At 49.0% G+C, this 15810-nt stretch overlaps 1 protein-coding gene across 4 annotated transcripts in view; it reads left to right on the plus strand.

The window, feature by feature from the left end:
- The window catches only part of unc5cb (unc-5 netrin receptor Cb), an 87080-nt gene that overhangs the window by 47082 nt on the left and 24188 nt on the right, over positions 1 to 15810 (plus strand). For all 4 annotated transcript variants that reach the window (XM_029837691.1, XM_029837693.1, XM_029837692.1 and 1 more), the window contains exons 2-4: positions 3291 to 3521; positions 8406 to 8549; positions 12555 to 12658. In XM_029837691.1, coding sequence (XP_029693551.1) covers positions 3291 to 3521; positions 8406 to 8549; positions 12555 to 12658 — 479 coding nt within the window. The remainder of the gene's footprint in view (positions 1 to 3290; positions 3522 to 8405; positions 8550 to 12554; positions 12659 to 15810) is intronic.

Consider the following 15810-nt stretch of genomic DNA (forward strand, 5'->3'; position numbering starts at 1 on the left):
CTTGAGGCTGATATCAGCTCCCTTTCAGGCCTGTTAAAGGAAATCTTGTGGAAGAATTGAGCACAGAGCAGCGTTGGCTAATTGGAAGCCTGCTGGTGTCTTTGCAAGCTGTTTACCACGTTCTGAACAGGCTGAACAGTTTGCCTGCTCGCGCTCCCATAATCCTCCACATTAGAATTTCTGTTTGTTTTGGGTGTGGGTGTAGCACGCTTACACCCTGCGTAACAGTTTTCACGTTTATGTAACGCACGCGGGCTTTTTATAGACGCGCCTCGTTGCGTGTGCACGTTTCTCTTTCAAGGACTTGTGTTTTTGGAGGCGCCACGTGCGCCCGTTCGCCTCTGTCCAACATGCAATCATCCCCACATATAGCTCCACTCCCCCAGTTAGGGGAGTAAAAGCCAAAGAAGATCTGGTTGCCAAGCCTTCACTCCCTCTCGCTAAGCTCAGATTGATTTAATTAATTCCTCTGCTTATTTAATTTGCTTGTTTCAGCCCATTTCTCTGTCCTCTACCTGATGAGTTTGATGACAGTGCGGGCATCGCACACAGCATTCCTTCATTAACTTTATTTTGACGCCCTGCAAACACAGCTAATTTCTCTCTGCTGCATCATTTTGAAGCTGGGATGTGGAGCTGGTTTAAAATTCATCTAATATTCAATTTGGATTAAAAAAAAGAAAGAAGGAAAACACAGAGACGACTGTAGGAATTAGGAAAACTTACCCAATTACAGAGCAAAATGCAATTTAAATAAAACCGCTGCAAGGACATATTTCATTAAAGTTTAAACACTCAATATCGAGGCAATTTCTGACTAAAATCAAGGCAGAGAATTGCAGTTACTCGGGAAAAAATCCATATTGCATATCAAACAGTGTAGTCATGCTGTATTAATGCTCCTGTTAAAGAGATATGATACTATAAAGGAGAGGCAAAGTTATTTCACAGAGGCCGGGGAGGCTTGTTAACGCGCTGCTGCGATTGTTAGCAATTATTATTAGCTGTGGGTGTGTAGCAGTGAAGGCTGCGTCGCCTTGAACAGAGTGAAAAAGGGAAAAAACTTCCAATTTTAATCACAAATCTTCTCAATGAATATGAATGAAAGGACAAAATATGCTTTTGCTCTCAGTTTCCTCCTCACCAGGGACGGGAAGAAAAGATTTCAGGGAGGAAGGAATGCTACCGCGAAGTGCGTTACATACGTGTTGTTTCTGCACATGGGATGCATGCATCCGTGCGCGTGTGTGCGCGTGTGCGTGTGTTCAATCCCCCTCCATCCAAGTCTGACAGAGCAAAAGAGTGAAGGAGAACAAACGGAGAGAGCGGAAGCGAGAGAGAGATAACAGGAACAGAGGGTGAACGACGGCTAACACAGTCTTTAATGACTTTCTTTGGCTCTCTTTGCCTGTTTCTGGGTCAGGGTCCCCTGGCTGAGGATGTGGGTGGACTGAGAGCTACAGAGCAGAAAAGAAGACATTAAGCTAAGGTCTTCTGAAATGGACAATACATTAAAGAGTCCATAAAGTCCAGATGAAAGCGGCAAGGCGATCGTTTGCCTTGTTTATTTTCCTGCAGCACTTTCAGGCGGCTACTGCTCAGCGTCAAAGGTCACGTCGAACCTCGTGGCTTCGCTCAATTAGCAGCAAGTGTCGAGGATTTTTCGGATAAAAGTCAAACCCGCTAATGATTCCGTTCCAAGCTGTCACAGCTGGCGAGGACCTCTCAGTTTTAGTGAGAAAGAAAATGGCAATTTGAATATTTGCCACAGACAAACGGACCACTCTGGGTCGGCATTATGGATCACATCATGCAGGGGTAGATCGGGGTGTGCATCGTGTCCCCCCCCACCGTCACCGTCCGGAGAGGCGCAAAAACAAGAAAAAAGGGATAAAACCACAACATGCAACCAGACCCTGCAGGTTCCACACAGTAGAACCCCCCCAAACTTTGGGCCTGGTTCCAGATAGACATCATTGCCTAACAACATACACACACTGGATCAAAACACCCTTTCATAACTACGCCGACAGGTTGCTCCACCCACCCACATGGCGAGGACACCTTCGGCCATTCCCCGATTGCCCCCCCCCCCCCATCCCTCCACTCTTGCCCTTTCATTTCCTGGCAATCGGCTTCAATCTGCTGCAGGTATGGAGGGAGAGATAACATGAGAGAGACATCGTGTGGAGATATCTGCCCAGCTGAGACATTATTTGGTGCTCCTGCAGCATCCAGCAGGCAGACAGCACGGCACCGGCGCGTCCACACAGGACGGCCGGGCAGGCTGATAGGACAGAGAGGGATCGGCCGATAAACTCTTTTGTTATCTGGACAGTCTGTCTGTCCGTCTGTCTGTCCGAGTTGCTCTCGGTTCCTTCCCTTTCTGGTTGTATCTCCGTGTTCCTCTGCGTTCCTCCTTTCACACTGGTGAATAATTGATGCGCGCCGATTCGCTGGTAAGAATAGAACAGTTCTGGAGGTGACAAATGGGTTGGTGAAATAGGCTGCGCCCCCCCCCCATCGCTCTTCAAAGAGTTGGAAAGTTAGCCATGCTTGCTCGTGGGCGTGCACCCCTGCCTGTTTGTGCTCACGGTGGTTTGCGAGCGTTCGCTCGCGTTTGTTTGCAGGCGTGCGCGCGCGCGGGCGAGCGGCGCGCGTGTGATTTAAGACAGGGAGATGAAAGGCAGTTGTAATTACAGGGAAGCATATCTGTCGGCTGCAGAAGTATCCGAGGAATGGCACAAACTGGGCCAAAAGCCTGAGGTCATTAGATCTGCTCCGTGCGCGCGCGCGCGGCGTGCACGCCTGTAATCTTGTGTGTGTTTGAGGGGGAGAGTGACAAAGCAAAGAGAAAGAGGCACTCCGAGCGAGAAACAGGGAGAGAGAGATCAGCTTATGACTTTGGTTCCTCAGAGTCAACCTCTGAACTCTGCTTCTCATTATTGCCTCTGCCAGGCTCTCCGCTCTCAGCAGGAGCTGCTGGCGGTTCACTCGAGCAAGGCCCGCTCTCTGTAAACCCGGAGAGGAATCCCAGAATTTCCTCTGCTCTAAAATACACTTGTGTAAACATTCCAAAATATCAAATGATGGGGATTTCAGTCTGTGAATGGCTAATCCGGTGCATAGACGGCGGTTATAATGACTCCCACTGTCTCTGCCCTGCTCTCCTTTCGCTCCCAGCTCATCCTTCCTCTCTCATTTCTGCCGTTCGTGTTTATTTTCTCATGTTCCCCCCCGAAACTCCCCCCACTTAATGTTCCCTGCCGTGTCTTTCTGCTGTGTCACAGTTGACGATGACTTCATCGGTCTGGGAGATCTGCCAGAAACCTTCCCGTCGGACCCCCCGGAGCCGCTGCCGGTGTTTTTGATAGAACCAGAGGAGGCCTACATAGTGAAGAACAAGCCCGTCAACCTGTACTGCAAGGCCACCCCGGCCACTCAGATCTACTTCAAGTGCAACAGCGAGTGGGTCCACCAGAAGGAGCACACGGTGGAGGAGCGGGTGGACGAGAACTCCGGTCAGTATATCTGCAGGGGTCAGATGGGCAGATAATAACAAGTCTTACTGGGAACATCCCAGTGGATCTTTGCTCACCGTCGAGCACCACCAGAACCACAAATCTTTGTTTGCGCAGGTGTGCACTCGTGCACTTGTTTCCCAGTATCTAGAGAAAGTAAAAGGCAGTGAACCTCACGCAGGGCTGGTTTCGACCAAACGGAGCGCCTGAAGGCAGCACGGCCATTACACACAACAGGCCGGCCCTGATTGGCTGCTTTCAGATGCTGGTTTGGAAATTGAGTTCTTTCTGTTGCCCACAGGTACCAATCACTGCGCATTTACCCTTTTCATCCTGCTTACACACACACACACACACACACACACACACACACACACACACACACACACACACACACACACACACGCACAGCCATATTTACACGCGCTCCTTTACTTTAATGTTTAAGCATGCCTTCTTTATATTCCCGCTCTCTGGTGTGTTATATCAGAGCTAGTTAACAAAGGAAAGGCTGTCTACATGAATTATGGGAACAGAATTGTTGGAGCACAGCGGCAGCCAGCAAAGGGAAGCAGTGAAAAGCGTTTTCTAACCTGGAATCACCTTTAGTTTTAACCTTGTGTACTTGAGAAGGAACGACGGTTCCTTTTGAAGAAAGGAAATGATGCGTTTGAGTTTTTGAGTTTGGGAAAGGCGAGGGTGAAGGTGGCGGTGGTCCTCCGCCTTCGTGTCAGGAGGTTCTGCGCTAAAAGCATCAACACGGAGAACAACCCACGCTCCATGGCCGCGTCCTCGGGCTACTCGCTTCACCGATATTCATTCATATGTGCCTTCTCGTGCACGCACGCAGGCGGCGCTCCTCTGGGTCCTCCGCTCTTTGATTTCCCCAGATTGACAGCAAAGAAACACAGATAGAAACGGGTCAATACCAGCGACTGCGTAGCCCCAAGAAACGGGATCCGTGTCTTGCCGCCGCTCCCCCTCCCGCTCGGCTTCTCCCTCTTTTCCACGCTGGTCAGGATGTTTGTTATGACAAACAAAATGAGACAAAATGAGATTAAAAGATCCCAAATGATTAAAAGACAGCAACCATTGTCCCTTGGCCCCAGTGTTTGTGTTTATTGCTTGTTTTGAAATATATTTGAGGTTCCAAAAGGGTTTTTTTTCCCCCTTCTGAAGTTAAAACCACAAGAACAATTTCTTTCTCACAGTATTTTTTAGTCCTCATCAAAAGCAAAACACAGTTACAATTACTCGTCCTTCCCAACCACTACTGGAAGGTATTATGTTTGATTCTCTTGCAATGTGGCTTTTTAACAGACAAAAATGCTCTTTAATGTCAAAGTGAAACCAGATTTCCCACAATTGTGACTTAAATCTGGACTGGGACCAAACTGCAGCCTCTGTGTGTGAGTGTTTTATGTAGTTTTATGTCTGTCATGTGTTGTTAGTTAGAAATAATAACTCCATCTTCATTCTAGTCCTTATTTTAACACAAGTACGCCTTTTAAAGAGAGAGAAATAATTTTTACCTATGGAGAGAGGGTTCACCAGTCTCATCATTACCTCATCGCATCAACGGTACCTGTTGGAGGTGCAAATTGCGCAACAGCACCGAAAATCACTTAATCCGCCAACAAAGACCCAATGATCTTGATAATGAGCTTTACAGTGAAGCTTTCTCAGGTTACTTTCTGAGGTTAGTTGCATTAGAATTTGAGGTCTTTCCCACATTTTGGGGTATTTGTTTGCGGACCTGTTGTGATGCTACGTTGACGCGTCTCAGTTTGTTTCCTCCAGTCGGATAAAGAAGCATCACCCACCTTTAGTTTAGCTTTATCCCACTTGTATTTAACGCTGGTTGCCACTGCTTTAATTATTGATTTCACTGCTCAGCACAACAAGCGTCCTAAGTCACTATTTACTTTCAGAGTGGATGATTAGCATAATAAATCATCCTCAAGCTAAAATGCTCGTGGCGGACCGTGAGTGGGACCCTGGGACGCATAGTTCTACACGAGAAATAATCAGGACATATGAAAAAAAAGCCAAATGAGACATAACAGTGGTGGAAGGGGGTCGGTGGGATGAAGTTTCGATGAGATTGTTTGTGAATGGTCTTGGGTTTCACATCCGTGCTGGGCTGCTCTCCATTTATCTCAGTTTAAAAGCAGAAGCTCTGCCCCTGATACCAGACTGAGCATTGTTCTGAACAAATGAGCAGCAAATTAATTAGAAGCTGGAGCAGCTAGTTTAATATACACAGGAGACGTCTCGTCACTCTCTAAAATGAGAGCTGGAAGATCAAGCGGGAGTGCTCTTCATCAGAGAGTCGGAGCACTTTCCTCCCATCGTCCTCCAGTTCTCCTTCAGTGACCAGTGCCTCCAGTTCTTCTCAGACAGTCTGATCAATAATGTTTGATACCATTAATAGGGAGCAGCTAGGCTAGCTGGCTCTAATGACGGCACTGATAATGAATCATCTTCAATGAGGTTCTCCGCTTCAGCCGGCTATTAATGGAAGCTATTGTAGAACCATTTCATGCCATTAGTGGCAGCACAGACGGGCCTAAAGTAGCTCCTGATGAGAGGCGTTCTTACGTTTCCCCTCTCGATTGCAAATGGAAGCCTGCGTCTGCTTTCTTTTTCCTGCTGTAACGTTACACAGCGAAAACACATGAAGTCACCGGGTGAGGTCAGCCGGCTCTGCTGAGACCTCTGATCTTCTGCTCGAGCGATCCCTGTGATGCGCGACACATCGAGCTTAATCCGACTTCAGAGGCAGCCGTGAAGTCACTCTTAATGCAGTCGAACAGCAAGTCGGCGGCGGCGTCATGCAGTTTTCGGTAAAAGTCTGAAACACCGGCTGGAAAAACTTACCAGATTATGACGTCTGTCTTACACCTGCTCTTACGAGCGTCTGTGGTTCCAGTGTGGATTTGGCCTCTGCTGGGGCCTGATTTTAAGGGACTAGTTGATGATTTACCTCAATTAAGCGCAGCAAACAGGCTATAATAAACACAGAACATACAAGTGACTCAATATTAGGTTGGGTTTTGTTTTGGGTTTTAGATTTTTACTGTTTTTAACTCCGCCAGAGACCTTCGCAGACACCCGCTGATGCACGCGGAAGCGCACACCGCCGACATGGCTGCTCGTCAGCCTGTCTGTGTAAATAATACATGAGAGTTAAGCTGGCGTGTGGGACGTGTCTCTACTCGGAACGAGGAGGCTGTGTGAGTGCGCTGAACCTGAAGGGAAATTCCACGTTTATTTGCTCGAGACTCTTCTGTTCCAGAGTAACCAACCTGAGGAATTGGTTTTTGTATGTTTTGAATAAAACTGTTGTGAGAGCTAATGGGCACAAACAGGCATTTATGGGCCTTACAGACACCTTTCAGCTAGTAACCGTGTCAACCACAGCCTTTAGTTTAAAATCATTGGGAATCCCAATTAAAGTCTGCTTCGTCAGTTCAGACCGCGTCATTTGCTTATTCTGGGCGAGGATCAAAGGGCCTCATGTTGGATCGATATCTTTCTTGAATCTGAGTAAGTAGTGAATCATTTTCTAATGAATTAGGTTTTCGGAACGGTTGGATGAACATCGAGCCTCCGATGAGTCGCTGACCCGTGACGCGCCGCGTGATAAATGACGCCATGGCAACGGCGCGTGGTATTGCTTAGGTAAGCTGGTTTACGGGGAAACAGGTACCGCAGGAAACAAAAGCTCTTTTCAAAAGGGCATTTCAATCAGTGACGCAGTTAAAGTCACAAAACACAAACAGGATTAAATGGTAAATGCGTTCTAACAGCCAGCAAGTCACCGTTACAAGATTTCATCAAGCGTAATATTGAGTAAAGGAAAGATAATTCATGGGTTTCTTGTGGAAAAAAGGGGTCGGCTAACGAGAAGCTCTCTGCTAATCACGCTTCAGCCTTGAAATGGCACCAACACAGGTGAGCTTTTGTAATTCTGTCAGCTAACAATGAGCAATGGGCGCGGTCGCAGAGGAAATGCAGCCGCGAAGGAGCATAATGATGACGGCGAGCGTGACTTTGGCAAACATCAGCGGGTTGGCAGGCCGGTCACGCCGGCGTGGAAACACAGACGATGCCCCTCCAGTAATGACCGCAGATAATTGGAATGTGACTGACTTTTACATGATCGCTGCTCAGTTACACGCACAGGAAGGCTCCCGACAAATGTCAGGCCAGAAAACGGGAGTAATAGAGCAGAACACGAGGGGAAGACGTGGCGGATGCCGGCTGGAATTCTGCTCGAGCCTCGACACTCCGGGGATAACTTCTCATTTTAAACCCAAGTGTTAATGGACCACTTTCCATAGGCATCCCGCTCTGGTCGGGTTCTGATGCTCACGAGACAAAATGGAAGCGTTCATTCGCTCATAAACGTGTGGTTAATTCAAAGGAATTCTGTTGGTTTCGGCCGGAAAGGGCAATGCTTCATTATCCATACGTGCAGCCTCTCCTCTTCTCCTCTTCTGTGGGTAGGAAGCATTTGTTTTTGGCCCTGATTTGTTTATTTGGGCTCCGGCTCCCGGATGAGCGGCAATCAGCAGGGTTAGCAAATAGGATTGTGTTCGCCATGATGCCGAGAATCCTCCCCCACAGGGCCCGGACCCAAAGGTTTGGGATTGGGAGTCGGTGCCAGACTGACAGACATAGAATCACAATTAGGCTGTGTCAAATCCGGTGACACGGCTGCAGTGCCAGAATCTGGTACCGAGGTTGGCGCCGATCCCTCCCAGGTGAAGGAAGGCGGCGTTTAAAGGCGTGGACGCCGTGAGTTTTCCCCGCCGATGCTGGCGGACGGCTTCCGGGATCGCTCCCCGTTGTTCAGCCCTTTTCCATGTGTCCTCGCAGGCTTGGTGGTGAGAGAAGCCAGCATCGAGATCACACGTCAGCAGGTGGAGGAGCTGTTTGGGCCCGAGGACTTCTGGTGTCAGTGTGTGGCTTGGAGCTCCGCGGGGACCACCAAGAGCCGCAAAGCCTACGTGCGCATCGCCTGTGAGTATTCCCATCCCACGCTTCATGGCATTACTGGGACTTTATCTTGTTTCTCATCTTTGTTTTTCCTCTCTAAGCAAAAGCTGCTGCCTGCCAAGTAGCTGCGTCTCACAGAGACTTGTGTATCGCCGCGGCTTTATAGATTCTGGAGATAGAGGCAGTGAAATAAACGGTTTACTAACGTGGGACTGGAGTGTCCCTTTGAACCTGAGCTGAGAGAGAGGCTCATTTTGGAGTCTACAGTGCAAAACTCCACCACAAATCTGGAGAACAGAGGTATCTCCAGGAGCGTGCACACATCTAAGAGGCTGCAGAACATGTTTATGCTTGTGTTCCCCTGTTTTCCTGCAGGTGGTCCTCATTTGTTCGCCAGCGTTTGTCCTCCCACTGAAACCCAGTCGTCTCCCAGTAATGAGGAGCCTTCCGTTGCCTCTAAAGTTTGGGCTCATTTCCTAAACTCACCAGAGCATCTGCCAGTCAAAATCTGACAAAAAAGTAACAAACCCCCCCAAGAATTCAATGGCGGATACGGCATCGAGTTACATAACGGCTCTCACAAACTCCACCTGAAGGAGCCTCTTTATGGAGGCAGCTAGCTCATTTCAAATTGAATGACTCAACAAAAAGGGAAAAAGTCTCTTGACATCTATTGTACAGCAGAAAATAGAACCAACATAGATGCTCACTGGCCACCCAAAGTCCATCCATTTGTGACTCATGTGGGTCCTGGAGCAGAGTCCATATGAGTGTCAGTAGGCATCGGCACATCCTGGTCGGTTCCTTTAGCCCGCTCAGTCTGATCCACCCCACAACTCATAGATTTAGTGTAAATGCAAATAATATTCTGTGAACAAACCCAAAGGTGTAGAGTCGAAGCTAGAGTGGGAATAACTCCCATTTGAGCCCAGCACGATGCTGCCATGTCTCTCGCCGTTGCTCTTTTTAAAATAAACCAATTTTATCTAAAAATACCGGTGACGGGGGGGCTTCAGCGGCGTACAATGCACGACCTCTCTGAGCCGGAGCTCCAGCGTATCCGGCTGTGTTTGTTTTGTGTGTGCAAGAGTCTTTTTTGAATTCAACTTGTACGCTATCGCCCAGCCAGCAGCAACGCTTCTGATTACTGCCTCGGCTCTACCGGCGCTGAATCAGACTCACGCCTCTCAGTCTCCCACTGAGCCCACTCCCGCTGCTCCACCTCCTCTAATCACCCATGATGAGCAGCCTTCCAGTGCTGAGCTATCCCTCAAATCACAATGGACCCCTCTTCCCCTCCCATTAGCCTCTCCTGAATGGATTAGCTTCTCCGCTGGGCTCTCCCTTTTAGGCCGGTTCCATGCCAAAGCCGGCCCGTTAGGCTAATGGAACCTGCGTTTGTTTTCCTCTCCTCATGCACAGTTTAATCAGCTGGCGGTTGGGAATCAGCGCTGGTGAGTGAATAGGTTGTCGCGTCGAGGGCCCCGCCATTAGCCCCGGCTGGGTTAAAAGTATGGTCAGAACTTCCTCTCATTGGCTGGTAGCGTTTACTGCGACGGATGAATTTTGATTTTCTTGTTTACAGTCTCGTCATTTTTACAAGGAAGTTCGTGGCTTGTGTAATTGAGCACGACATGCAAACATGTCCGCCGAAGCTAATGATTGTCACGTGTGTGTTCCTCTGAGCCTGAGACGCCGACGTGTTTGTCTGCTGAGGAGGGAATGGTGCAACTCCCACAGGAATGTCAACTCAGCTGGTCCCACACCCTTCAGGGTCCTGCAGCACCACGGAGGCTGACAAGAACTGAGTGGGAAGCGCTACACAAACCCACGTCCTGAAAAATATACAGCGCAAAAGAAATCAGTTTCTGTGGTTTAGTAAAGAAACCTAAGAGGACAGGCGATGTGTGTAGACGGGCCTTGGCAAAATTTACAGTCAACCGACTTTTTAGAGGTTATTTTGGTTTATTTTGGCAGTTGTTTTCCAAGTTTTAAGAAAAAGAAGAAGACAAAGAAAAATACGCATCAACAGACAGGAGCTGTCTGAAGTCGCCAATGCTAAGTGGCTAAAAGGGATAAGGAAGCTGGTAGAGCTCATGTGACCTGAAAAAAGGTTCTGTGGGCCTTACCGTGTAGCCCTTGCACCAGTGAGTGCCTGCTGGGTGCTGTGGTCTTCTCTAAACCACCAATTGGCACCAAAAGCTGCCCACTGAGCAGCCAGACTAGCACCCAAAGACCTGCTCACTCACAGTTTTATTTGTCTGAAGGTGGATATTTTTGTGTTTAGCAGACGTTTCTGACTCTGCTGTCACCTGTCATCCCTTCATATTATAGTGCTGACACCAGTTGAGCATTTTTTCCACTTCAAATGCTCCCAGTTGAGGTTGTGTTGCTACCTCTCCTCCCTCTTCTGTCAGAAGATAAACTGAATCTGCCACCGAATAAAATTACAACATAAACAAATTCCCCTGCAGCCATTTCCTCTATTAATTTTGTGCCGTGTGTTTACCAGAAATAGCTTTTAACACTCACCTTTTTCTGCTTTTATAATACTTGGAAATTTGCAGCGTTTGACATGTTGCCCCGGACGCTCCTACTCTGAAGTGCAATGAGAGCTCTCACTGAATTAGTTTTCCAAATGATAAATGAGCCTAATACAACTGTGTTTTTGGAGTTTCTCCTTTTCATGCACGCTGGAGTAAGCGGATCCATTCGTGGTTTTCACCATTTGAACTCGTTTTGATCAATTTCTGGGCTCAATCTTTGGCAACTGAAACCAAGGAAGCCGCTCGGTCCCTCCAGACATGAAGGAAATGTCATTTATTTTCAAAGACGTGGGTGCGCTTGAACATCTATTATCCCCAGCAGCAGTGGTCCTAATGGGCGCCTGTTTGGAGCTTTTTAGGTTCGAATTCCAGCGTGTGATCCGTGTCAGCGCACATCTGCTGCTGTGTTCAGGCTCGTTGGCACGTCCACTCTCGCATGTAAAGTCGGCGCTTCCTATGTTCCATGGGGTAAACCCAGAAATGACCCGGTTTTCTGCACACAGTTGGGTCCGTTTGAAAGAAAACCAGTGGGGTTGGTGCTGTGCTCAATGCCAGCGAAGAAAATGTGCGTCTTGTTTCCGCTAGACTGGTGAAAATGCTTCTAACGTGTGCGCTAATGCGCCTAAAAGGCCGATGGAACGCTAACAGTGAAAGAAGCCTGGAGCCCGCGTCCTGTGTAGCGTCCCCTGTTTCTGTGTTTTCCCTTAATCTCGGAGTGAGCGTGTAAAACAAACAGCTACTGGTGGCGCTGATACCGTAGACTCCAGGCACCGAGGTTGCCCTGTGAATGCGTCTTTATTCCAGCCATCTCACACTCTCTCTCTCTCTCTCACACACACACCATCTGCCTCTCTCCTCGGGGTTGCTTCCCCGCCGTCACTTGCGGCAGGAGTGTCTCCGGGTGTCAGCGGGGCGACCTCTTGGCGCACACTGAGCTCAAGAAGAACAATAAACGCAGCAACCGCCACGTGGTTCCTGTAAAAACAGAGCCGGGACCTTCGCGATGCTAGCGTGTAATACTGTTGCAGCCTACCACCAGAGGTCAGAGGCTCTTCGGAGCTTTACCGTAACGCACGTGACAGTCCCAGCAGCCCGACGCTCAGTCCTTCGCTGCCCTTGTGCTGCGTCATACTCCTCGCTCCCGTCTCAATCTCTGCAGCAGCAGACGCGACGCGTCTAAAGGGCTTTAGGTTTCAGCGTAGCGCGACACTTTCAGTAATCCTGCCCTGTCAGCTCCATCATTCCCTCCCTGCGCCGCTCCATCAGGGCCTTTCAGCCTCAAAAATATCGTTTTTCATCAGAGGGCGAGTGATCTCATCCTGTCTATCTTACTTTCCATCTGCTGCAGGTGAGTTTATCTGGACGCTGACGGGGGGGGGGGGGTAAACCTCAGGCGCACTTTGACTTTTAAATGCACGTCGATATGTGGAGCAGACGGTTCTTTTGTTGATTATTATCCACACCTTTTATCCGTTTCTCACAGATTTGAGAAAGACGTTCGACCAGGAACCTCTTGGAAAGGAGGTGTCATTAGAGCAGGAGGTGCTGCTCCAGTGTCGCCCACCTGAAGGCATCCCAGCTGCTGAGGTAAGATCCCGCAAGGCTTCAGCTCAGCAAGCACTTGCTTCCTCCAAGGGCTCCGGTTTTTGTCTTTGCAAACCTTAATGGGATGTTTACGGTTGCTATATTTCATGATAAAATCATTTAATGCCACGTGACGATGTAATCTGCCGCTTGCAGGACGTTGCCTCATTTCAGCGGTTGTAATGAAATAACGCTGAATAAATCGGACACAGTCCAGCTCGCAGATAACGCCATTTTTTCCGCCGCTGGCTGGGCTATTTAGGCCGTTCGGGTGGTTTCTGGACGGCGGCCAGCCGCTGCATTTCGGACCGTGTGGAGAAAATTGTAATTATCTGCGGCGGTGGAAAAAGAATAAGAGCAGCAGTGTCCCCGTGTTGCCTGAGCCCAGCCAGCCTTTCCGCCCCGCTCCGCTTCCTGCCTGCCTGCCTGACAGTAGCACGCTGTTACGGCTGCGTTTGAAAAGGATCTGTTGAAATTGCAGCAGCATAAATAGAGGATGAAAGGGGGGTTTGATAGGTATGGGGGGGCTTTTAGGGTGTGGGGACTGAACTCTGGAAAGGCTTGTGACTGACCTGGAAAAGCTGAGTTAAGTGAGTGGAACTGCGCGGAATTTATCCTCCCTGAAAGCGCTGACAGGCTAAATGGACTGAAGTTTGGGACGGTCCAGGCTGATCCCGCTGGTCGCCGCCTCCTCCCGCCGCTCTGACAACTCTCGGTCAGCCCGTGTGTTAGTTCAGTGCAGCGATCAATCCGGAAACATCTCTGGTTTCTGTGGAGTTGCCTTGGCAACCCAGATGTAAAGTGAAGGGTATAGGAGACAAGTTAATAGCTTTTTAAGTGTGGATTAAGGTATGAAATTGTGTGTAGTCAAGTAGAACCGCTGCTATTTTATTGGTATTTGAACACCAAACAATCCATCTCCTCAACAAGTTGGGGGGGTTAAGAATGGAGTTTAGTTAAATTCTGCCCTGGAACAGGAAGAGAGGATATGAAATGTGATGTTCTTATCTTCTCACAGGAAAAAAAGCAGAGCTTGTTTACAGCTCTCTGGGCCGGCCTCAGATTCTGCCGCTAAAATCGATGAGTGCTTTCTTTGTCCGCCTCTCCTCCCCGTGATCCCGCTGAAATTTGATGTCTGCGTACGCACGAGGATTTTTCCTCCCATTAACTACGCACACTTACCTCACGGCTACGAAAAGACAACACTTTCTTTCCACAAGTTGTTTTTCCTCCCCTCCCCTTGTTGTTTTTTTTTTTTCTGAAGGCAAACACAGCTGCTTCAGTGGAAAGAAGGACAAACCCAATCCCTCGCTCTCGGCCTGGTTTCTCTCCTGTATTTGCTCGCCAGAAAACGCAGCTGTCGCTACATATGAATCTGCGGCGATCGGCCGCGGCCATTGCGAAGGAAAGATCTGTCACAATTTACTCCGAGACAGAAATATAGAGAGGCGAAGGGAGAAGACATGTTGAGGTTTGGGGGGGGGGGGGGTTGCAGCCAGGGTTGTCAGGGCTCCAGCGGCCTGTCAGCTCCCTCTGGGTTTCCTTGTCAGGCCTTTGCCTGGCGAGGCAGCAGGATGGCAGCCTGGCGGGACGGCGAGCTGCGGCGGGGCCGTAAAATCCCAATCTTTATGGCAGTTTTGCAGGGTTGCGTGTGATGGACGTTCCACGCTGCTGGAGGGTTACAGAGATGTTCTATCACATAAAAGACACAGATGACGCACTGATTGATGTCACCGGTCGTGACCGGAAGGACATTAACAGTCCTTCAGCTCAAATGTGGGGAAAACCGCTCGAGCCCTTAACGATCCGCCGCCGATGTGGAAGCTGCTCTTTGGGTTTTTCTTCAAGTAGCATAAAAGACGTGTGATTTCATGGTTCGGAACAGCTACAGTCAAACGGCTGTTTCCATTTCCACTTCCCTGATGGTTCCCATGTTTATAGCAGACAAAAAAAAAGGTATTTTGTTGGAATCGGCCATTTTTCATCAGCACTTTTTCTTCGCCCACATTCGACAGACTCAAAGATCGCAAATTGTTTGTTTTCATCTCCGGTTACAAAGTGCCATTTGATGTTATCCAGTAGGAGCTCGGTGTTTCCCTTTGCCTTCCCAGTGTTCAGATGATTTACATGACGGCTCCTCGGGACGGTTCGCCGCAGTAACGACATTCTTTCATTCTGTTTAGGTGGTTTGTGGGGTCTGCGACTGCTTCCTGGGGGGGAAATAGGACGAATCAGCGTGATTACTGTGGTGATGATGCAGCTCCGCTGTAGAACCAAGGAGTTGCCATCCCACATCTCTGAGCTTTTCACATTTAGAGTTGTTTTTGATAAGGTATGCGCCCTTAATACGTTCTTTAATACGTTCTTGCGCAGGAGCTTTTCAAACACCCACGGACGGGCGGCAGGAATTTATTTTCACTGTCCTTGTGAGCATTAGCCACGGAGCTTTGGCCTCACACAAGTGAAACACAGACAGTTTCTGGAAGAGTACAAAGATTGAGTCGTGCGGCATGTTGTATGGGCTGAATATATTAAAACGCCGCGCTCCCTTAAAGATCATTGTTACACATTTCCATAGTCATGAATATTTGATACACGCTTAATCAAGAGCAGAAGGAAAACGTAACTGTTGGGGCTATTCTGGGAAGAAAAGGAGCCGTTTGGCAGGAAAAGCTCAGTTCCGTGGGCTCACGTGCTGTCTGTTACCCATAGACGTGACAGTAAACGTGAAGGGATGGAGGACTTTGGGTTCAATGCCGATCCCTCCCTGTGAATTCCTCCAGGCTCTTTCATCAGCAGGTAATAGGCCCCTGCGCATGTAACACGGGGCCTCTTTTCATAATAAGGATGGCAGGCTCATAAAACGGACTTAAATCTCCGTTACTTTATTGTTCCTCACTTTTTTTCCTTGGCAAGGCCCTCCATCCCTGTCTGCACTGCTGAGCGCTTGTCACAGCCCTGACGGGAAGACAAGGGTTCAGGGGTGATGCAGTGCTGTGAGCCGCTGAGCCCGTTTCCATGGAAGCCGGATTTTCATTCGGGCATCTCCTGAGTCAGCCGGGGTCCTGCCGCGTTATCATGGGTAACGAGTCATTTGCGCTTTGCGGGAAGGAGGCTCCCGCTGCCCCGATTAAGTCCCCGGCTTTACCGAGAAT

Source organism: Takifugu rubripes, chromosome 6 (assembly GCF_901000725.2).
Source record: "Takifugu rubripes chromosome 6, fTakRub1.2, whole genome shotgun sequence".
In the NCBI taxonomy this organism is placed as follows: domain Eukaryota; kingdom Metazoa; phylum Chordata; class Actinopteri; order Tetraodontiformes; family Tetraodontidae; genus Takifugu; species Takifugu rubripes.